Source organism: Salmo trutta, chromosome 25, assembly GCF_901001165.1.
Source record: "Salmo trutta chromosome 25, fSalTru1.1, whole genome shotgun sequence".
Classification (NCBI taxonomy): domain Eukaryota; kingdom Metazoa; phylum Chordata; class Actinopteri; order Salmoniformes; family Salmonidae; genus Salmo; species Salmo trutta.
In genome coordinates, this window is record NC_042981.1 from 19,439,824 (window position 1) to 19,462,350 (window position 22,527).

General features: G+C 45.3%; 1 protein-coding gene across 1 annotated transcript; it reads right to left on the reverse strand.

Moving 5' to 3' along the window:
- Nucleotides 1-378: 378 nt before the first annotated feature.
- On the reverse strand, nucleotides 379-10,336 carry ppp2r3c (protein phosphatase 2, regulatory subunit B'', gamma). Its single transcript, XM_029713127.1, has 12 exons — nucleotides 10,132-10,336; nucleotides 9,791-9,912; nucleotides 9,368-9,472; nucleotides 9,115-9,227; nucleotides 8,369-8,466; nucleotides 7,715-7,785; nucleotides 4,518-4,650; nucleotides 3,568-3,699; nucleotides 3,275-3,411; nucleotides 2,806-2,943; nucleotides 2,158-2,217; nucleotides 379-839 (listed from the first exon to the last, which is right to left on the reverse strand). The coding sequence occupies exons 1-12, from the start codon at nucleotides 10,196-10,198 to the stop codon at nucleotides 648-650; spliced, it is 1,368 nt and encodes a 455-aa protein (XP_029568987.1). The 5' UTR covers nucleotides 10,199-10,336; the 3' UTR covers nucleotides 379-647.
- Between the last annotated feature and the right edge of the window lie 12,191 nt (nucleotides 10,337-22,527).

Sequence of the window (22,527 nt, forward strand, 5' to 3'; positions counted from 1 at the left end):
GTTGGGAACTGTCCTCCAGGCCTTTAACAAAACTTCACACGTTGCTTGTTGGCATCTGTGCTCACACTTCAGTCATTACTATTGTCCAGAACCATATATTTAGAAATAGCTCTGCTGAAGTTTACCTTATCTGCCATGATCCCTTCTATAAGGCTTGAGAAGTAAGCCCAAGGTAAAGCGAAACATGTTTAAAAAATATCTGCTGCTTTTCTTTTGAACAGCAGTATTGTCAAGATAACTACTTTTCACAGTCCCCAAATAATATGAAATGCCACTTTATTAGGGCTGGTTGTATAAGGAAAATATTTTCCCATCCTACGGTATTCACACTACACACCTTTACCCAAGGAAAGAAAAACTGAAAGGCCAACACAATTATGTAAAAACATTTTATAATGTGTTAATGGAAAAACAGTTTCATTTGAAGACTTTTTATAATAACTTTTAGAGTAAAATACATAGTATAGAAAATGAAAATACTATGCACACTACATTAATAAACATTTAAACAGGTCATACAACTGTTGTATTTCGAAGTCTTGACAAGTTATTTTTTAAAGAACTGAGTTCCAGTGAGTGTGTCTAGAATTTTTACCGTAACATTTATCTTCTTGCCGAGTCTAGTAGTCCCCAGTTTGACTGAATATTCATGTATCGTCAAGGTCAGCTGTGTTGCTGTCGTTGTCGTTAGCAACCAGAACTTCCCTGTTTTCATAAGTCCAGAATCCGTTGAGATCAATGAGGATGCTGGTTACTGTGTCTCCTTGGCTGCTGTTCACTAGATCCTGCAACGTGATCTTGTAGGGATCCTTTGGCTTCACCATGTCAAAGATCTCATCCTGAAGGCACAACATTGCAACTTAAAAAAAACCGACTTATTAAAATCATTGAGTAAATTATTGAAATCATCATTAAAGATGGAATCCACAGTGGGGGAAACAGCGCCACTCTCCGCCCCACGGCCGTTGTTATTGTTTTTGTTTTGTTGAAGCAGAGCTGGGGAGCATCACGGTGAAAGAAATGTCAATAAATATGCTGCTGTTCTTTCACGCATGCAATGACGTCTGAGGGAAAAAATTGTGTTCTTTGCAGTAATTTCTTGTAATATCGCAAACGGACGTATCACCATTAAAGATTCCAGTTTTAAAAACAAAATCCCTACTAGTACAAATGAGAATGCAGTTTGAGACTGTAAAAAAAGGTCAGGGAACTTCGATTTTATGGCATGACAAATTTGTATCAATGTAAAATTTGTATAAACAAACTCAGAATAGAGCTTGGGGAAACACTGAACACCCACTGAGCACAATACCTTCTGGTTAACTCCATACAAATGCTTGACGCCCACACTAACATGCTGACCAGAACACTCGTATCGCGTGCGTCCCAAAATAAATGGACACATACATGTTATTCAATTATTTCACCCACACTGCTCGTGCGCGCCAACGAGCGTCTGCGTTGCCAAGCGCTAAAACAGAAGTCAGTTCTATTTGTGACACTGAACGCAGTGCAAGTCCTGCCTCTCCCATCTCCTCATTGGTTTATAGAAGCATATACCCACGTGCCATCTCCTCATTGGTTATACCCACGTGGGTAATTGAAAAATGAACTGAGGTTGGTGGGTCAGTTGTGGTAATACACCTTATTATAAATGCTAGATGCCAATCGCCATATAAAGTCCAAAGAAGAAAAACGCTGGAAGGAGGAGAGATGAGTAGAAATGAGTCGGTTGACCGTTTTATGTGTGGATTAATTGTCGGAGTCGATGACCTTGTGCATCTCAGGTAAAATAACTCAACGTTTATATTCCAGGACAAATTAGCTAACAACAGCAAGCTTGCTAAATTGGACAAATTTGCTAGCAACTGCAAGCTAGCTAGCTAAATTGGCATATATTTTTCATGCTTTTCAACCTCTCTTCAAATTAATATAATTGGTTCAGAGTTTGTTGTGATATTTCAACCTGCGAGTCGTGATCGCGTTTGGTGTGGGGGGACAAAATCAATTTGCGCACAATGGCTTTTGGGCATGGTGTAACCACACAATATTTCTGGAGGAAATGGATACTTCAAGCTGATTTACAGTAACCAGTAGTATACTTCAGAGTTACTTACTCCATGGTGAATACGGTAACAGGGGACAAAGTCTATTTACCTTGACATCCTGGAAGGACACCGACTCCTGGCCATGGATTTTCATCTGCTCCTGAATGGCCTGGTGGAAAATACATGAAGCAAAAATACATGATGCAATTTTCAGATGTAGATCAATTATTATTATTCTCATTGATTGGTTTGATAAAGTGACTTCATAAAAAACAATTGTTCAGAAAAAAGGTGATAATTGATATAGATATCTTTTTTTTTCTCCCCAATTTCATGGTATCCAATTGGTTGTTACAGTCTTGTCTCATCGCTGCAACTCCTTTACGGACTTGGGAGATGCGAAGGTCGAGAGCCATGCGTCCTCCGAAACACGACCCTGCCAAGCCCGGCCCGCCACAAGGAGTCGCTAGAGCACGATGAGACAAGGACATCCCGGCCGGACAAACCCTCCCATAACCCGGATGGCGCTGGGCCAATTGTGCGCCGCCTCATGGGTCTCCCGGGCACGGCCGGCTGTTACACAGCCTGGGAACGAACCCGAGTCTGTAGTGACGCCTCAGCACTGCCATGCAGTGCCTTAGACTGCTGCGCCACTCGGGAGGCCCATGACAACACTTTTTATTCAGTGAGCAGGATTTCAGATGGAGAGGTCTCACTGTCTACTCTGCTGTCTCTATTTATCCCTCTGATGTCTCACCCTGAAGAAGTAGTTGAGTGCGAAGACGTTGAGGTAGCCCTTATTCTCCATATCCAGCAGCTTGAAGATGTACTGCAGCGCTGCAGGCTCCTTCCTGTTCTCCAGAGCCAGGACAAAGTCCAGGTACGTCTTATAGTCCTGGGAGACACAGGGTCAAGACCAGATTAAGCATCAAATCAGGTCATAACACATTTCACACTTACTGTGTCCTTTGATAAAATCTTAGAACAACTATTATGTGATAATGGTCTTATGCCACGTGGAATCTCAGCAATTCTGAGTAAGAGTGTGTTTTAGATGGTTTTGTACAGTTCAAAGTAATCGTATTTGGTTAAACTATTTTAAATGTAGACAAACAAAGAGCTATAAACCTGCAAGGAGAGTCTTTGCAACACACCGACATCAATCATCTATTCTAAGTGCGCATATGTATAGTAAAATAGGTCAGAACAGCAGGCAAGGTTCTTACCATCTCTCCGTCGTAGGTGAGGCACTCCTGGTACACGCGGTCCAGAAAGATGCTGGTCAGAGTGCCAGTGCCGTAGCGAGACAGCTCCTCCTTACTGAGCATGCCGTTGTGGTCCTTGTCAAGATTCAGGTACTGGCCTTCAAAAGAGAACACAGGATTGACCATCTTACCAAGAGGGCAAGGAGAAAGATCATCTGGAATCTCTTTTTTATTTTAACATTCAGGTGTTACCGGCTTCAGATTAGCCTAATGTCTATGAGGCAATTTTTTTTTATCAAATAGCTGCTGCGTACCATAAACTCTAAGAGCAGAGGGTGCAGAGAACCAGTTGGATTCCTGGCTCTCCTTGGAAAGCTCCTCATCTCTCAGCTCGAGTAGATCATCCAAAAAGCTGCAGGCCAAGATGTCTTGAATCTTAATTTTCCCTGAGAATAAACATGAATAAATGGAACAAGATGTTATTTTGTCAGAGTAGGCACAGACAAACAAGTTATAGGCATGACAAGCCTCAGCCAGCCTCCCAGCCTCCAGTATTTATGCTGCAGTAGTTTATGTGTCGGGGGGCTAGGGTCAGTCTGTTACATCTGGAGTATTCTCTTGTCTTATCCGGTGTCCTGTGTGAATGTAAATATGCTCTCTCTAATTCTCTCTTTCTCTCTTTCTTTCTTTCTCTCGGAGGACCTGAGCCCTAGGACCATGCCTCAGGACTACCTGGCATGATGACTCCTTGCTGTCCCCAGTCCACCTGGCCATGCTGCTGCTCCAGTTTCAACTGTTCTGCCTGCGGCTACGGAACCCTGACCTGTTCACCGGACGTGCTTGTTGCACCCTCGACAACTACTATGATTATTATTATTTGACCATGCTGGTCATTTACGAACATTTTAACATCTTGACCATGTTCTGTTATAATATCCACCCGGCACAGCCAGAAGAGGACTGGCCACCCCTCATAGCCTGGTTCCTCTCTAGGTTTCTTCCTAGGTTTTTGGCCTTTCTCAGGAGTTTTTCCTAGGGAGTTTTTCCCAGCCACCGTGCTTCTTTCACATGCATTGCTTGCTGTTTGGGGTTTTAGGCTGGGTTTCTATACAGCACTTTGAGATTTCAGCTGATGTACGAAGGGCTATATAAATAAATTTGATTTGATTTTGATTTGATTTGATGACAAAGAAGTTATAGAAATCTTACAGAAGTCTGCACATTTGACAAATATGTTTTTGGTTAGTTATCATAAGTAACAAACCAGTCCGTAGGGGATCCAGGAAAAAGAAGAACTTGCGGACAGCGGTGCAGACATAGAAGGAATAGAAGGACTTCTCCAGACCATCCAGCTGAGGGAGTGTGGGAATCAGCTCTAAAATGTAGTTCTCCAAGTCCTATCACATTACAAAAGACACACATATCATCTCAACAATAAGTCAAATCTGAATTCTAAACAGTCTGATGTTCAACCTATAGTGAATCTGGGGCAACTTGGACAATTTACACCCCAAAAGTCATAACATTTGTCGCGTTGCTGGAAAAAACTAATCAAATAAAATTGTATTAGTTACATGCGCCGAATACAACAGGTGTAGACCTTAAAATGTCAGGAAGCTTGGCCCCAGTGATATACTGGGCTGTTCGCACTACCCACTGTAATGCCTTGCGGTCGGAGGCCGAGCAGTTGCCATACCAGGCAGTGATGCAACCAGTCAGGATGCTCTCGATGGTGCAGCTATTGAACCTTTTGAGGATCTGAGGACCCATGCCAAATCTTTTCAGTCTCCTGAGGGGGAATAGCTTTTGTCGTGCCCTCTTCACGATTGTCTTGGTGTGCTTAGACCATGTTAGTTTGTTGGTGATGTGGACACCAAGGAACTTGAAGCTCTCAAACTGCTCCACTGCAACCCCGTCGATGAGAATGGGGCATGCTTGGTCCTCTTTTTCCTGTAGTCCACAATATTTTCCTTTGTCTTGATCACATTGAGGGAGAGGTTGTTGTCCTGGCACCACACGGCCAGGTATCTGACCTCCTCCCTATAGGCTGTGTCGTCGTTGATCATTGGCAAACTTAATGATGGTGTTGAAGTCATGCCTGGCCACACAGTCATGAGTGAACAGGGAGTACAGGAGGGGACTCAGCACGCACCCCTGAGGGGCCCCTGTGTTGAGGATCAGCGTGGCGGATGTGTTGTTACCTACCCTTACCACCTGGGGGCGGCCCGTCAGGAAGTCCAGGATCCAGTTGCAGAGAGAGGTGTTTAGTCCCAGGGTCCTTAGCTTATTGATGAGCTTTGAGGGTACTATGGTGTTGAACGCTGAGCTGTAGTCAATGAATAGCATTCTCACATAGGTGTTCCTTTTGTCCAGGTGGGAAAGGGCAGTGTGGAGTGCAATAGAGATGGTGTCATCTGTGGATCTGTTGGGGAGGTATGTAAACTGGAGTGGGTCTAGGGTTTCTGGGATAATGTTGTTGATGTGAGTCATGACCAGCCTTTCAAAGCACTTCATGGCTACAGACATGAATGCTACGGGTCGGTAGTCATTTAGGCAAATTACCTTAGTGTTCTTGGGCACAGGCACTATGGTGGTCTGCTTAAAACATGTTGGTATTATAGACTCGGACAGGGAGAGGTTGAAAATGTCAGTGAAGACACTTGCCAGTTGGTCAGCGCATGCTCGCAGTACACGTCCTGGTAATCTGTCTGGCCCTGCGGCCTTGTGAATCTTGACCTGTTTAAAGGTCTTACTCACATTGGCTGCGGAGAGCATGATCACACAGTCTTCCGGAACAGCTGGTGCTCTCATAAATGTTTCAGTGTTATTTGCCTCGAAGCGAGCATAGTAGTTTAGCTTGTCTGGTAGGATCGTGTCACTGGGCAGCTCTCGGCTGTGCTTCCCTTTGTAGTCTGTAATGGTTTGCAAGCCCTGCCACATCCGATGAGCGTCAGAGCCGGTGTAGTACGATTCAATCTTAGTCCTGTATTGATGCTTTGCCAGTTTGATGGTTCGTCGGAGGGCATAGCGGGATTTCTTATAAGCTTCCGGGTTAGAGTCCCGCTCCTTGAAAGCGGCAGCTCTACCCTTTAGTTCAGTGAGGATGTTGCCTGTAATCCATGGCTTCTAGGTTGGGTATGTACGTAAGGTCACTGTTGGGATGACATCATTGATGCAATTATTGATGAAGCCAATGACTGATGTGGTGTACTACTCAATGCCATCGGAGGAATCCCGGAACATATTCCAGTTTGTGCTAGCAAAACAGTCCTGTAGCTTAGCATCTGCTTCATCTGACCACTTTTTTATTGATCTAGTCACTGGTGCTTCCTGCTTTAATTTTTGCTTGTAAGCAGGAATCAGGAGGATAGAATTATGGTCAGATTTGCCAAATGGAGGGAGAGCTTGGTATGCATCTCTGTGTGTGGAGTAAAAGTGGTCCAGATTTAACATGCTGATAGAAATGTGGTAAACCAGATTTAAGTTTCCCTGCATTAATGTCCCTGGCTACTGGGAGCGCCACCTCTGGGTGAGCGTTTTCTTGTTTGCTTATGGTGGAATACAGCTCATTCAATGCTGTCTTAGTGCCAGCTTCTGACTGTGGTGGTATGTAAACAGCTACAAAAAATACAGATGAAAACTCTCTAGGTAGATAGTGTGGTCTACAGCTTATCATGAGATAAGGCGAGCAATAGCTCGAGACAAAAATACCTGCCGGTACAGCGTATAACCAGACAACTGTATGTTGATAGTGTCGTCGTTCAGCCACGACTCCGTGAAGCATAAGATTTTACAGTTTTGAATGTCCCGTTGGTAGTTTAATCTTGCGCGTAGGTCATCAATTTTATTCACCAAAGATTGTACGTTTGCTAGCAGAATGGAAGGAAGTGGTGGTTTATTCAATCGCCTATGAATTCTCAGAAGGCAGCCCAGCCTCTGGCCTTTTTTTCGCCGCCTCCTCTTCATGCAAATCACGGGGATCTGGGCCTGTTCCCGAGAAAGCATAATATCGTTCGTGTCGAGCTCGTCAGACTCGTTAAAAGGAAAAAAAGGATTCTGCCAGTCCGTGGTGAGTAATCACAGTCCTGATGTCCAGAAGTTATTTTCGGTCATAAGAGATGGTAGCGGCAACATTATGTACAAAATAAGTTACAAAAAAATCAGTTACAAACAACACAAATAAATGAACAAAAAAACACCATCGGTTGGTTAAACAAAGGCAAATGGGTCACTGAGAAGAACATGTCACAGAGAAGAACAACACCCTGTAACCAGAGATGCTTCACAGGAGGGTGGTTCCTGCATCATGGTCATAGTAAATATCATCTTTCACATCTCTGAAAAGCACAAATGGGTCTCAATAGGAATCATGAGAAAGTAGGGAGGGAAGGAATATCCCTATTTCACTAAGGAGCCATCAACACAAGATTTTGGTGTAAAATTAAAGTAGTCAGTGCTTACAGACTCACGGAGGTAGCCCTGTCCAGCCACGTCATAGAGACTCAGCCCTATCCTCGTCTGGTGAAGCCACACTGGAAGAAGAGACATCAATATCAAAATCAGGACAAGGCACTTATCGAACACTCTTACAAAATACCAACTTCACTTTCCCACCAAATTCAACACATTTTCACTTAGGGCCCTCAAAAAGTATGGATGTGGGTTCGCAGACCCACTGCGGCCCCTCGTGATGAGTTCCATTTTTTTGTGGCTCCCACCCCATCAAAGTTGCCCATCCCTGATGTACAACATGCCATTATACCAGACTTAGTTAGATAGCACATTTTATGTAATAATTTTCTTCTGTAGTCCCTAGGCAGAAAACAGCAATATAACACTAATATACAATAATAGACAAAAGAATGATATTTTGTTTAAAGGTATCTGACATCTTAAGAGTAGGAATGTCTTAATTTTCACATGACTGGTTTGCCTTTAGCCACTTTTTCAGGTTTGCCTTGATGCTAGTAAAGGTACTGCACTCTCTTGGTTGGCAGGGTGTTCCATTATCCAGATGCTCTGACTGAAAAAGTTGTCTGGCCAAATTTGTTGGACCTACGTTATGGATGAAAGTTATGGATGCAAGACGATAGGAGACATGGATAAGAAACTGACCTTTTCTCATAACATAGTTAAAGAACTGCATAATTGATATCCTGCCATATGGATCGTTGTGGAGAAGTTTGGCATACACTCTGGCAGTGAAGAACTGCCTAGGAGCGAAAGGTGGGACAAAAAAAACTGTTAGAAGATTTAAACGTTACATTCCAAGATATAATGTCAAAAATGGTTAATGAGCTTAGTGTTCCATCTGCTTGTGACACACATAGTCCTGGGGTGTATTCATTAGTTGCTCACCGTTGCAAAAAGTTTTACACTGCAAAAAAAAAAACATTTTGCAACGGAAACATTTACTCTAAACCAGGGATCATCAACTAGATTCAGTTGCAGGCAAATGTTTTCTTAAGCAGATGGTAAGGGGGCAGGAACATAATTACAAATAATTTGTAGACTGCAAATTGACAACAAGAAACGAATATAATATTAGACTAAAACATAATATTTTCAAACCTTGCTTACATTTGTATACAATCACATATACTGTACCTCTATTATTCGTGGGAATACTTTGGAGCAGATTTACAAAATAAAAATTGCTATGGTGCAAAACGTTTTGCTACGACTAATAAATCCACCCCTAGTTTACACATACAGTATGTCTCATTATGGTATTCATGTTGCCTTTTCACACCAGCTAAAAACATGCTTTTGGGCTAATATGAATGTAAACAGTGTTAATTCTGCTCAAGTGATTAGCACAAAACGTTGTGGCTCCAAAACGTAATATGCTGAGTACTCACTTGCACTTAACTCCTGCTTTTTCTCCAACCTTCAGAAAACTGTCATAGCTTATCATTGCCTCCTCTCCTGTCATGGGTGGCACTTGATGTTTGTCAAGCAGAAACCACAGATTCTAGATAACAGAAAGAAGGTGTAGGTTCAATAATTAGGTTTGATTACTTTAATAGTGCCATGGACTTACCAGATTCCAGTGCTTGTAAATCTTTCTATTTGACTAAATAGTTGTTTGATTGAACCAGATGTCAGTCTCACTTGTAACTCCTCATTGTCCAGAAGCTCCCGGCTCTTCCTCTGCAGAAAGACGGCTCTGGACTCCTCTCGCAGCTTCTGCAGGAGAACTTCATCCTCTGCAGGAAGCTATAGGGATCACACAGATATATAAGACTTCAGAAACCATGATCCTTTCAGCCCCTCACAAAAGCATTTCAGTCCCGTTTGGCTCAGTTGGTTGAGCTTGGTGCTTGCAACGCCAGGGTTGTGGGTTCCATTCCCACGGGGGAAATGTATGCACTCATACTGTAAGTCGCTCTGAATAAAAGCGTCTGCTAAATGACCCTAACATTTTTTTTAAATTGACACGTTGTGAATATCACAATTGCTATAAAGATGTCAAAACACCACCCAAAAATTAGCTGATTAGTTAGCTAGAATGTTTCTGTCAAAATGTTCAATTGCCCTGTAGTAGAAGCGTGGAATGTTCCTGTAGTTCTCTCTGTTGCCTCCACCCCTCCACTCTGTGTAGTATTTAGTGAAGAGTGCCGTCTCTTCTGCTTTCTTCTCCTCCTCAGTCCTCTCATCTGTACAGAAATGGATACATGTTGACACAATAAGGCTTTGTGAATGTTCAATAATTGAGTGGGTAGATTGCTAGTTATCTAGTTTTTCTTACACAAAAATAAATAATTAGCTAACTAGCTATTCATAAATATGACTAGCTAGCTGAAATTAGCCTAACATTAGCTAGCTAACTTGCTATCTAAATAAACACAACAGATCTAGCTATGGACGTAGAAAACCTTTCTTGGAGGATGCCAATCTTCTTTTCAAAAGTTCCTTCCAGTGTACTACCGTATCGTTTGACATTTTAATTTCTGTTTATTCCTAATAACATGAAAACAAGCTAATCAATGTTATGATAACTTATTTTTTCAGCTTCTCTGACATGTCTAAACAATCGTTAGCTCGCTTGGGATTGGTCGGCTAACGACTTCTTCTTCTTCCGTGGGGTTTATCGGCGCTTGGCATCCAACGTTATGGTGCATTACCGCCACCTACTGTACTGGGGGTGTAGACCAGAGACGGAGAAACAAAATTCTACCTGCCCCGTTGCTCTTAAAAAATATAAAATATTTGAGACTATATCTAATGACGTTCTACTCTATATACTCATTAAACTAATTTCCTGTATCCCCTTCTCCGGCGTCACTACAGACCCTGGTTCGATTCCAGGCTGTATCACAACCGACCGTGATTGGGAGTCACATAGGGCGGCGCACAATTGGCCCAGCGTCGTCCGTGTTTGGCCGGAGTAGGCCGTCATTGTAAATAAGAATTTGTTCTTAACTGACTTGACTAGTTAAATAAGGGTTAAATAAAATAAAATAATTAAAATTCTCCCTCATACTTGATCTCACCCTCTCTCTTTCCCTCTGATACTGCCCACACTGTAGCAATACATGCTCCACCGTCTCTGTTTCCTGGCAATAATCACACATTCCTGTTGGATGCTTTCCTATCACATTTAAGGACTTATTCAACTGGCTGTGTCCCGCCCTTAATCTTGTAAAAATAGCCTCCTCTCTTCTGTCCCTTCCTGCCATCCTCCCCTCCCCGACTTTCCTCTGTACTTGAAATAAATGCCTGCCCTTAGTATCTCTATTCCACTGCTCCTGCCACCTCTGCAGCATCACTGTCCATATCAGGCTTTTTGCCTCTGCCTTGCTCATTGAAACTACAACATCAACATCCCAACCTCTAAGGGGACCCAAGTAAATACTTTCTGTATACTCATCTGTCTAATCCTGCAATGGGTTTGTCGGCTATCGACATGATTATGACATCATGAAATTCAACTTTCTGATCACAGGCATTCATTCTCCTGCAGGTGAATACTCCGTCAATTCTTCTTCAGCTATATTATTTAGCCAAATTATCAGCCAAAGAATAAAATAATAAACCTGTTATTATCAGCTGTTAACTGATTGTTACTTGTAGGCAATGACAACGGATGTGTCTTGACACTTCCAGCTAGCTAGCTAATGTTAGTTTGAACTTCACTTAACTGTTTTTGGTACAACAGAGGCACGAGACCGCACAGCTGACACTGACAGTGTATACAAAATAATATTGTTAAAGTAGTTGGTATCATCAAAATATTTTCTGTAAACAATGGGCTCCTTCCTGATATCAAAACCAATAAAATGTCAAATACATTAGCCCACACTTTCATCCCAGCACTCCTTTCATCCCAGCACTCCTTTATTCCCCTAAATAATGTGATTAGCAAGCTATCAGGTTGTACCAGACTATTATGCATGAAAGGAGTGAGTAGACATGAAAGTACCAACAGGAAAGAAGACAGACAGAGGGACTTCAATATCAGAGAGAGGCCCCCTTTTCCCAAGTCAGTGTTTGCTGCTGGAACAGCTAAGATAACTGCTGAATACCAAAAGAAGAGAGCTGAGGCGGCCCTGCTCATAAAGGGCTTCAGCAGATCAGAACGCTGGAAGGAGGCGCTATCACACCCATCAAGAGGGCCATCACAGCGTAACTACGGCGATGCCGTCGTGGGGGCAGTACTGCATTGTGACGGTGCCACTGCCGGGGCCCTGTATGCCGAACTGATGGAAAAGGGCCTCATTCCCAACCAGGAGACATGGCAGGCCCTATTCCAGTGTGGCCTCTCTCATCAGGGCCACGGGGACGGGCTGCAGTCCATGCTTCATATAGAGACAACCAGATCTATCCCATGGAGACTCTGGCTAAAGATATCAAAGCTTGGTTTGAGAGGTAAGTCCTGAGTATAGGTTACTGAATAGACCTACAATCACACAATATTATTAGGACAAAGCATGGGTTGTGCCTATTTTAGTTTGATGATGATGATATCTTCCTCTCTCCTGCCAAGAGTGGAAGCTGGTCCACCGTAGACCCCAGGTAACGACATAAACATTCTCCTCTTCATTAAACCATTAGACCTAATGAATTCAGAGTTTTAATCAGCACTTCATAGGCTACTTCTATACTTCTATAAGAAATCTAGATGGCTGGAAAATGTAACTATTTTTTTAACCTCAGGCCTTTACCCCCTGTAACCAGGGGATTGTGTCTGAGCTGTCAGGCAGAGCTGGAATTCATCACACAGAGTCAGGAGGAGTACACCCAGCTCAAGGACAGGGTTATGGGGGATGTGATCCAAGGCAGTGACGTCTTAAATGAGACCACTCCAGAGGTTTGGGAACCTCTTTTTCTTTCTTATTTGTCTCCCTCTTGTCTATCCCCACACTGATAGTGTCCAAACACATTATGCAAACTGTCTGCACTACAGGTCAGCTTTATGTTTTTTTATCAGCCGATCCTTTTGAGTACATTTGGTTGAACAAACACATCATGTAAAAGTAGATAGATCAATGGCCAGTAGATGGTGCTAGTGTCGTATTAAACCAAGTCTGCACGATGTGAATTTAATGGCAAAGGGTTGGTATTGTCAAGCAACTGCAGATTTCTCCTGCATTTCTCCAGATGCATGCAGTGAGATTTGCACATTTTTGATTTTGCATTGAACTATTCCTTTGGTGCTGGATGTTTGGGGAAACATTTTAAAAGTATTGGTCAAACTAATCAGCTGGGAAATGCATTATTGCATGATACAGTGTTGTTCAGGGCTGATCATGCTTTAGTCTTAGAGTTTGCTGTAGTTTAACAATTTATCTCATTCCTGAATTAGACAAGATCATTTGCTGCATGGGGGCCTCTTGTATGAGCTGGACGTCTACTGATTAAATAACAAGATGTCCTCCAAAGAATCAGGCATGTTTCACAATTAGATGAGATTATGGGGATTTCCAGTTGCAGCACATTTAGCTCCCCGTGTCTCTCTATGCATCCCTCACTGAGCCCGCTCATAGTCAGTCAGCTCAGTCCAGCCACACATTGCAGACACTAGCAAAGGCTGGTCAATATGTAGGTGACAAAATAAATGTCAGCCTTTACTGTTGCACCTCATTGGCTTTGTTAGACAGGCAGCCCAAATCTGATCGTTTTCTTTCTCACTAATTGGTCTTTTGACCCAATCAGATCAGCTCAGAAAAAGAGCTGATGTGGAAAGATCTAATGTGATTGGTCAAAAATATCAGAATTGGGCCGCCTGTCTAAATGCAGTGTTTGATGATAGCTGCTTGTAGGCTCTTCACAGGTCAAAGTAATTGTACAGTATCTAGCTTACCTCCATTTGTCACTGTTCCTATATGTGGCAATTTATGTTTCATCAATAAGAAATCTTCAGACGCATGAGAGGAAACATATAATTCTTAGAGACTGAGTCTTATCTTATGTACCTAATTCTCCTTAGGGCTCAGACACAACAATAGCATTTACAGTCTGAGAGTACTTAGCACCTCTGAACGTAATTTGCCCACGGATTTTACATGTAGAATTTTGTGAAAATGTTGCCAGCCAGACGTCTACCGCGGGTTGTACTTAAAACACAGCGCGCTGAACGATCAGCAGACGAACGCTAGATACACATTCATTGCGATGTGTGCAAGCCTTTATACACAATATAACCTACAGACTACTGTGGGGAAAACACCTTGTTCATTCTGTTTTGTCTTAATGGGAGCATGGGAACTCCTTTTTGTACAGATACACTACATGACCAAAAGTATGTGGACAGCTGCTCGTCGAACATCTCATTCCAAAATCATGGTCATTAATATGGAGTTGGTCCCCCTTTGGCTGCTATAACAGCCTTCCAATTAAATTCCAATTCATCCCAAAGGTGTTCGATGGGGTTGAGGTCAGGGCTCTGTGCAGGCAAGTCAAGTTCTTCCACACCGATCTCGACGAACCAATTCTGTATGGACCTCGCTTTGTGCACAGGGGCATTGTCATGCTGAAACAGGAAAGGGCCTTCCCCCAAACTGTTGCCACAAGGTTGGAAGCAAAGAATCATCTAAAATGTCATTGTATGCTGTAGCATTAAGATTTCCCTTCACTGGAACTAAGGGGCCTAACCCAAACCATGAAAAACAAAGGATACGTATGTAACAGCGGTTATGTGAGCTATATGGATCACTTCAATATATTGGTATTGCTCCGCGGCGGAGAGATAAATCCGAAGTGAGGATTTACAGATTTACTCCTGTGTACACCTGTGTCACGGCTGGGGTCCGCCCCTATATATAGACCCCATGGCCGTGACACATGTTCTCGACATAATTTTTGAGGCGCCTCTAGCACCCTAGAGGATTAGAGTGATCCATATAGCTCACATAACTGTTGCTACATACATAACCTTCGTTATGTTTCACTATATTGGATCACTCCAATATATTGGTATACCCGTACCAGATTTAGTCGGTGCTAGAGGGACCTGGCCAGCCTGCAGCGAAGTCCCAGCGAGGGATCGAGACACAGGGGCCGTCAATGTGGAAGGGGGGTCACGGCACAGTCCCAGGAATGGGAGACGACGCCCAGGACCGCTGAACCAACCGCAAAACTCCATGGTCCAGTCTCTGCTGTGAGTCGGAAGGACCCCCTGGCAGAGGCCCAGCTCTCCTGCAAGGTCTCGCGGAACTCAGCAGAGATGGGGACAGTTGGAGAGTCATCACTGTCCACCAGTTTGATGTCCAGTGCAGTGGCTACCCGAGCAGCATCACACCTGTCACAAAGAGAAGCCATAAGCTCAGCCAAGCCAACAAGGCCATGGAGCAGGGGTCCGACACCCTGGGAGAGCTTATGTCGTGACAAAAAAAACAACAACCAGGTAATGGATTTGAATTATTAATTTATTTGTTTTTGGTTTACGCCAACTGCAATATTACCTAGTCGGTTTAATATCCAAGCAGTAAAAACAGCACCATATGATGGAGTAACTCCGTTAAGGAACTCCAAAGTTAATGTCTCAACGTAGTGGAAAGCCCACCATGATACTCTTACACTCTGCAGGGGAAGAAAATGAAAAAAAAACCCTGCAGGGTAATTAGCAGAGAACCGCGTGGGAGCAAGATGTTAAAGCAATTCACAACACACACATAGAACAAGTCAGTCAGCAAGTTGTGTAAGGTAAATTATAGTTTGTGGCAGCAAGAGCCACCATACTAATGGATGCACACAGAATCGTAGTGTAACACTAACAAAACACAAGTACGACAAACCAAGGGTAGAAGATACAGATCAACCATGCATAGCTAGTGGAGCACTCAAGAGGAGGGGCTGGCCATGTGACCAGCTGCTCCAGGCTGCAAACAGCCAGTGAGTATACTTCCACGCAAGATATTACACTTCCCAGTGACTTACCACTCTAAAATGTGCAGTTTTGTCACACAACACAATGCCACGTATGTCTCAAGTTTTGAGCGAGCATGCAATTGGCATGTTCAGTATAGATAAAGATATGCATATTGAATAATAAAGTAATATGCTATTTTATGGCAGTTTATTTACGGAAATGCAATTCGCTGCTGCTGCATGACAGTTAAATCCCTGTTTTGAGCTGTAATCCCTCTCTGTTGCTTTAGGTAACACTAGCTTTTTGTGACATGTTTATTTCTGGGCATAGCTTGGACAGTTTTAAGCCCGCTGCAGTTGTAAGCTGCACAAAAGAGTTTCACATTTCAGCCCTCAATAGGCTCTCACATGAGTGACCCTGGAAAGTCCCTGCCTGCTCTGTTTTTGTGTGTGTGTGTGTGTGTGTGTGTGTGTGTGTGTGTGCGTGCGTGCGTGCGTGCGTGCGTGCGTGCACATGTGTTTGTGGGTGGACTCTAACCCCCCATGTCTACATGAGTGAGTAGTTTATGTAGTGAAACCACTGTGGGGCACTGAAAACTAACGCCTTCAGTCCTGGGGCTGGAGCGTTGCTCCTTGCATGCTCCTATGCAGCATCAGTGTTTTATTTTCAAGGTTTAACTTTTGTTAAGTCTGTCGCATGAAACAGTGCAAGAACAATGCATTCGGAACCAATTGAAAAGCATCTGCATATTTTTGTCTAGGATTCACAATACTGCTTTGTATTAGCCAGTTTCTCTTTCTGTCCCATCAATACTTTGAGGTAAAGGCATAGCATAAACACAAAATAATCTTACACTGACAAGAAAGAGTTTATGGTAACATTTTGCAGCAAGTTGACAGGGTTTTTTAGAATATAAACCCAGCCATAGAACTTAAACAACCGCTTTCTTTTGCTTTAGACTAGACGCTATTAGGTCACAGACATATGGGTGGAACAAATAGTTATCTACAACTTTTGTTTTGGGAGGTTGGGGGATTTTGTAGAATAGTTGTGGAATGTCACTGTGTAGCCTAATGCATTTAATATGTAGGCTCCTTGGTGCTTTTAAACATTTTATCTTGTTGATAAAATTGTTTCTCAGACTTCTGTCCTTTTTCCACATGGATAACTTAATTGTGCGAGAACAATGAAGAGCCATCAAATGTGAAAGAATCTCTTCCTACTTGTCACAAGTGTGGAGAGGAGTAGGCAGGAGGCAGTCACAGGTTTAGAACTACTGAATTTATTAAAGCACCATATATAAAAGCGGGACGAAACCCAAAGTGCGAAATAAAAAAGTACTCAGGCAATAGTAGGAGAGATTCCTCTCAGGAAAACAAGCAACATTTACAATGACCGACAAAGACAAATGACAGGGAGTATATCTATACAGTGATGGAGTGGGAATTTGAACCAGGTGTGTGTAATGATGACGAGACAAGTCCAGGGTTGACGAGTGAAGGGCATTTGCCAGCAGCAGGTTCGGCAGCAACTAGAAAGCCGGTGACACTGAATGCCTGAGCTGGACAGGAGGGGGAGGTCAGTCAGGATGACGCCTGTGGAAGTCCCGAATGAGAGAACGGTCTAGGACGTCCCGCGCCGAAACCCAGCACCGCTCTTCGGGACCGTACCCCTCCCAGTCGACCAGGTACTGGAGAGACCCCTCCAGTACCCATCCCAGACCCCAACAGGCTGCGGACGGAGTACGCTGGGGCCCCCTCGCCGTCCAAGGGAGGGGGAGGTGCGTTTTGGAGTCCAGCACTTGCCAAGCGACCAGCTGCCACCAGCCTGAGGAGAGATACATGAAATGAGGGTGAGATACGGTAATTGACGACGTGCTGGAGACGGGTGTGCGCTGTGTTCCATACCTCCTCGACTCGCTGGAACCAAATCGTCCACCGCAGGAGCCTCGATCTGACTCCGGTGCCAGGATGTCAGGGCCGGCTGATAGCCTAGAACACACTGAAAGTTTAGTGGAGGTTAGTGGAGGAGTGACGGAGGGAGTTTTGTGCATGTTCTGCCCAAGGCCGGTCCTGACAGTAACTATGAAGGTACCTACCCAGTTCCTGATTTACCCTTTCCACCTGTCCATTTGATTGGGGACGGTACCCAGAGGTGAGGCTGACCGTGAACCCCCAGTCGTTCGATGAAGGCCTTCCAGACATGGGAGGTGAACTGAGGACCACACAGTCAGACACGATGAATCCCGTAGTGCCGGAAGACGTGAGAGAAGAGAGCCTCCACGGTCTGCATGGCCGTAGGGAGACCAGGCAGAGGAATCAAACGACAGGCTTTGGAAAACTGGTCCACAATGACCAGAATGGTGGTGTGCCCCTCCAAGGGGGGTATTTCTGTGACAAAGTCCACAGAGGGATGGGACCAGGGTCGTTGTGGAACCGGCAGCGGGTGGAGTTTGCCATAGGGGAGGCGTCTCGGTGTCTTGCTCTGTGCGCAGGTGGAGCATGAAGAGATGTAAACCCGGATGTCCTAGGCCAAGGTGGGCCACCAGTACTTGGCGGAGAGACAGTCGATAGTACGGGCCATACCCAGGTGCCCCGACACAGGTGCTGTGTGTTCCCAGGCGAGGAGACAGTCCCGCTGTCATGTCCTGACCAGTAAAAGGGGTAATTTGTCATTGTAGTATGGTCAGGGCGTGGCAGGGGGTGTTGTTTTTGTGTGTTTTGGGGTTGGTTTGTTTCATGGGGATTTGTTCTTGTTTTCATTTTCTATGCTCATTTTCTATGTGTGGCCGAGTATGGTTTCCAATCAGAGGCAGGTGTCTTTCGTTGTCTCTGATTGGAAGTCATACTTAGGCAGCGTGTTTTTTCCTTTGGGTTTGTGAGTGGTTGTTTTCGTATAGTCAATGTTACCTTACGGAACTGTTTGCTGTCATTTGTTTTTTCTTTGTTTAAGTGTTCTCCTATAATAAACAAATAAGAATGAGCACTCTACACGCTGCACCTTGGTCTCATCAATTCAACGTTTGTGACACCTGCACTTCAGAGGGCACGTAGGTACGCCCCTTGGGACAGTGGGCAGGTAAGGGCTCCTGTTGCAGGGCTTGACGGATGTCCGCGTCCACACAACAGAAGCCACAACGCGGGACGGGGGAATATTGGGTGTCACTTTCTCCCTCGGATCCTCTGTATCATGCACTCGGACGACGTATCGGCCTTGACGTTCTTAAATCCCGGCAGCTAGGAGAGGGTAAAGTCAAACCCACTGGCTCCAGGTCATCTATAAGTCTTTGCTAGGTAAAGCCCCGCCTAATCTCAGCTCACTGGTCACCATAGCAGCACCCACCCATAGCACCGCTCCAGCAGGTATATTTCACTGGTCACGCCCAAAGCCAATTCCTCCTTTGGTCGTCTTTCCTTCCAGTTCTCTGCTGCCAATGACTGGAACGAATTGCAAAAAAAAATGTAAATCACTGAAGCTGGAGACTCATATCTCCCTCACTAACTTTAAGCACCAGCTGTCAGAGCAGCTCACAGATCACTGTACCTGTACATAGCCCATCCAACAACCTCATCCCCATACTGTTATTTATTTATTTTGCTCCTTTGCACCCCAGTATCTCTACTTGCACATTCATCTTCTGCACATCTATCACTCCAGTGTTTAATTGCTATATTGTAATTATTTCGCCACTATGGCCTATTTATTGCCTTACCTCCCTTATCTGCACACACTGTATATAGACTTTTCTATTGTATTATTGACTGCATGTTTGTTTATTCCATGTGTAACTGTGTTGTTGTTTGTGTCGCACTGCTTTGCTTTATCTTGGCCAGGTCGAAGATGTAAACGAGAACTTGTTCTCAATTAGCCTACCTGGTTAAGTAAAGGTGAAATAAAAAAATGTAAAAAATAAAAGTCGAACCTGGTGAAGAATAGGGCCCACCTGACCTGACGCGGGTTCAGCCTCTTGACTGCTCGAATATACTCTAGGTTCCGGTGGTCCATCCAAACCAGGAATGTGTTTTGAGCACCCTCCAGCCAGTGCCGCCATATTTTCAATGCCTTCTTGATGGCCAGCAACTCACGATCCCCCACGTTGTAATTTCGCTCTGCGGGACACAGCTTCCGTGAGTAGAAGGCGCATAGATGGAATTTAGGCGGTGAGAACAGTTCCTACTCCAATCTCGGAGGCGTCCACCTCCACGATGAAGGGCACAGACAGATCAGGATGAGCCAGAACAGATGCATTCGTAAAACGTTCCTTGAGCGCATGGAAGGCTTTGTTGGCCTCAGTCCAGCGCAGCTGTTGAGGACCTCCCTTCAGGAGTGTCGAGAGAGGGGCCACCACTGTGCTGAAAACCCCTAATGAAACGCCTGAAATAGTTGCCAAAACCTAGGAAGTGCTGCACCGCCTTTATGTTGGATGGAACAGGCCACGACCGTACTGCCCTGACCCTCTGCTCTTCCATTTCCACTTCCGCGGTGGATATCCGATAGCCCAGGAAGGAGACAACCTGCTGGAAGAAAAGACACTTCTCTGCCTTGGCGTACAGGTGATGCCCTATCAGCCTCTCCAAAACAGACCTGACATGAGACATGTTGCTCGCGTGTAGTGGAGTACACCAAGATGTCGTCTATGTACACCATTACACAGCGACCCAACATGTCTCTGAACACCTCGTTAATTAAGGATTGAAACACAGAAGGTGCATTTGTCAGGCCGTAGGGCATTACCCTGTATTTGTAGTGCCCGGTGCTGGTGCTGAAGGCGGTCTTCCATTCATCCCCCACTCTGACGCGCACCAGGTTGTAGGCACTACGTAAATCCAATTTGGTAAAGTACTGAGCACCATGTATCTGTTTGATCATAGTAGGTATAAGAGGCAGGGGATAACTGAATTTAACAGTTGCCTTATTCAGTGTCTGGTAATCGATACAGGGGCGGAAACCTCCTTCCTTCTTCAGGAAAAAGAAGCTGGAGGAGGCCGGAGAGGTGGACTGACGGAGGAATCTTTGGGCCAGCGCCTCCTGGACGTAGACCTCCATGGCTTCGGTCTCAGCATGCGAGAGAGGGTAGATGTGCCCTCGCGGGAGGGTAGAACCAGGCAGTAGGTCGATAGTGCAGTCCCATGGGTGATGAGGGGGCAGGCACATGGCACAAGTCTTCGAAAAAGCCACCTATAGGTCCCAGTATTCCTCCGGGATAGGGACGTGGGTGGCCTGGTCCGGACTTTCCACAGAGGTGGCACAGATAGACACCTCCCCTGACACTCCTGTGACCAACCAACAACCTCTTCTCTGTTGACGATATCCTGGGGTTATGCAACTGTAACCAGGGGAAACCTAAAACTACGGGGTGTGCAGGAGAGTCTAAGATGAGGAAAGTGATGGGCTCATGGTGGTTGTAGCAACTGAGGGAAATGGGAATCGTGGTCTGGCACACCAGTCCTGTTCCTAGGGGACAGTTGTCTAGGGCATGGACTGGGATAGGAGGTTGTAAAGGGACTAGAGGAATGCATAATGATAAGGCCTCTGACCGGTCTAGGAAATTGCTTGCAGAACCTGAGTCCACTAGGGCAGGACTCAGTGGGGGGCCAGGATAGTCTGGGAAGGTGACAGGAAGGAGGATGGGCTGGGTGGACAGAGAGGAGAAAGGCATGTCCAGGGGTGGTCCGACTCCTCACATTAGCAGAGACCCTGTTGACGGCGGTGTTGATGTTCCTCTGGGGGAAGGTGCGTCGTGCCCACCCCCCTGGGCTCAGTCTTGCTGGAGGTTCCTGGGAGAGACCCGAACCCCCGGGATGGGCGACAACGGGCACGCAGTAGATTATCCAGGTGGATGGCCATGACGATGAGCTGGTCCAGCATAAGGTCCTCATCGCAACAGGCCCACTGGCCCACTGCGGAAAACCATCAACAGGGTCTGGTCGCCAGTGGACGCAGCCACCGTCCGGAAATCCAGAGCGTACTCAGACACTCTCCTGGACCCCTGACGTAGACGGAGGAGATGCTCACCTCCCTCTCGGCCCTCTGTAGGGTGGTCGAAAACGGCACGGAAGAGTTGGGTGAAGCGCTTATAGGACTGCACTTCTAGACCTTCCCTCTCCCAGACAACGTGCGCCCATTCCAGAGCCCGGCCTGTCGAGACAACCAAGGCCACCTTGTCCCTCTCAGAGGCTGTCCCAGCATGACAGGCAAGGTGGAGGTCACACAAACCCCCTACAGTGAGCTGGGGTGCCGTCAAACCGCTCCGGGAGGGGCAGGTGGAGGTTGCTAATCAGACCGGGTGATGCAGATGGTGGTGGGGTGGCTGGAACAACCGCGGGGAGCTGGGAAGGTGGTGATTTAGCCTGCAGCTGGCATACAGTCTGGAGCACCTCGTCCATGGCAGGCCCGAGGTGCTCCAGGCACGAGTCGTGGTGGTGGAACTTTGCTCCTGTAGCAGGGAGAGGTCGGGATGTCCTGCTGCTTCCTGTTCTCTTGGGTCGGTCATTCTGTCACAAGTGTAGAGAGGAGCAGGTAGGAGGCAGTCGCAGGTTTAGAACTACTGAATTTATTAAAGCACCATATATAAAAGCGGGATGAAACCCAAAGTGCAAAATAATAAAACAAGCAACATTTACAATGACCGACAAAGACAAATGACAGGACGAGTATATATACAGTGAACCAAGTGTGTGTAATGATGACGAGACAAGTCCGGGGTTAATGAGTGAAGGGCGGCAGCAGACGGCCAGCTACGCCGAACGCCTGAGCTGGACAGGAGGGGGAGCCAAAGCGAAGGCTGTGCTCTGCCAAACACTTTCTCTCCACAATCAAATCAAATCAAACCAAAGTTTATTTGTCACGTGCGCTGAATACAACAGGTGTAGACCTTACAGTGAAATGCTTACTTACAGGCTCTAACCAATAGTGCAAAAAGGGTATTATGGAACTAGACTGGAGATTCATTGTATCAGAC

Coding starts and splice junctions, on each gene's coding strand:
- ppp2r3c (XM_029713127.1), bottom strand. CDS start 10,198: ATGTCAAACGATACGGTAGTACACTGGAAGGAACTTTTGAAAAGAAGA. Junction 9,473..9,790: donor TTCCACGCTTCTACTACAGG/GCAATTGAACAT, acceptor TGATCCCTATAG/CTTCCTGCAGAGGATGAAGT. Junction 3,412..3,567: donor CTCTGCTCTTAGAGTTTATG/GTACGCAGCAGC, acceptor TCTCTTTTGAAG/GCCAGTACCTGAATCTTGAC.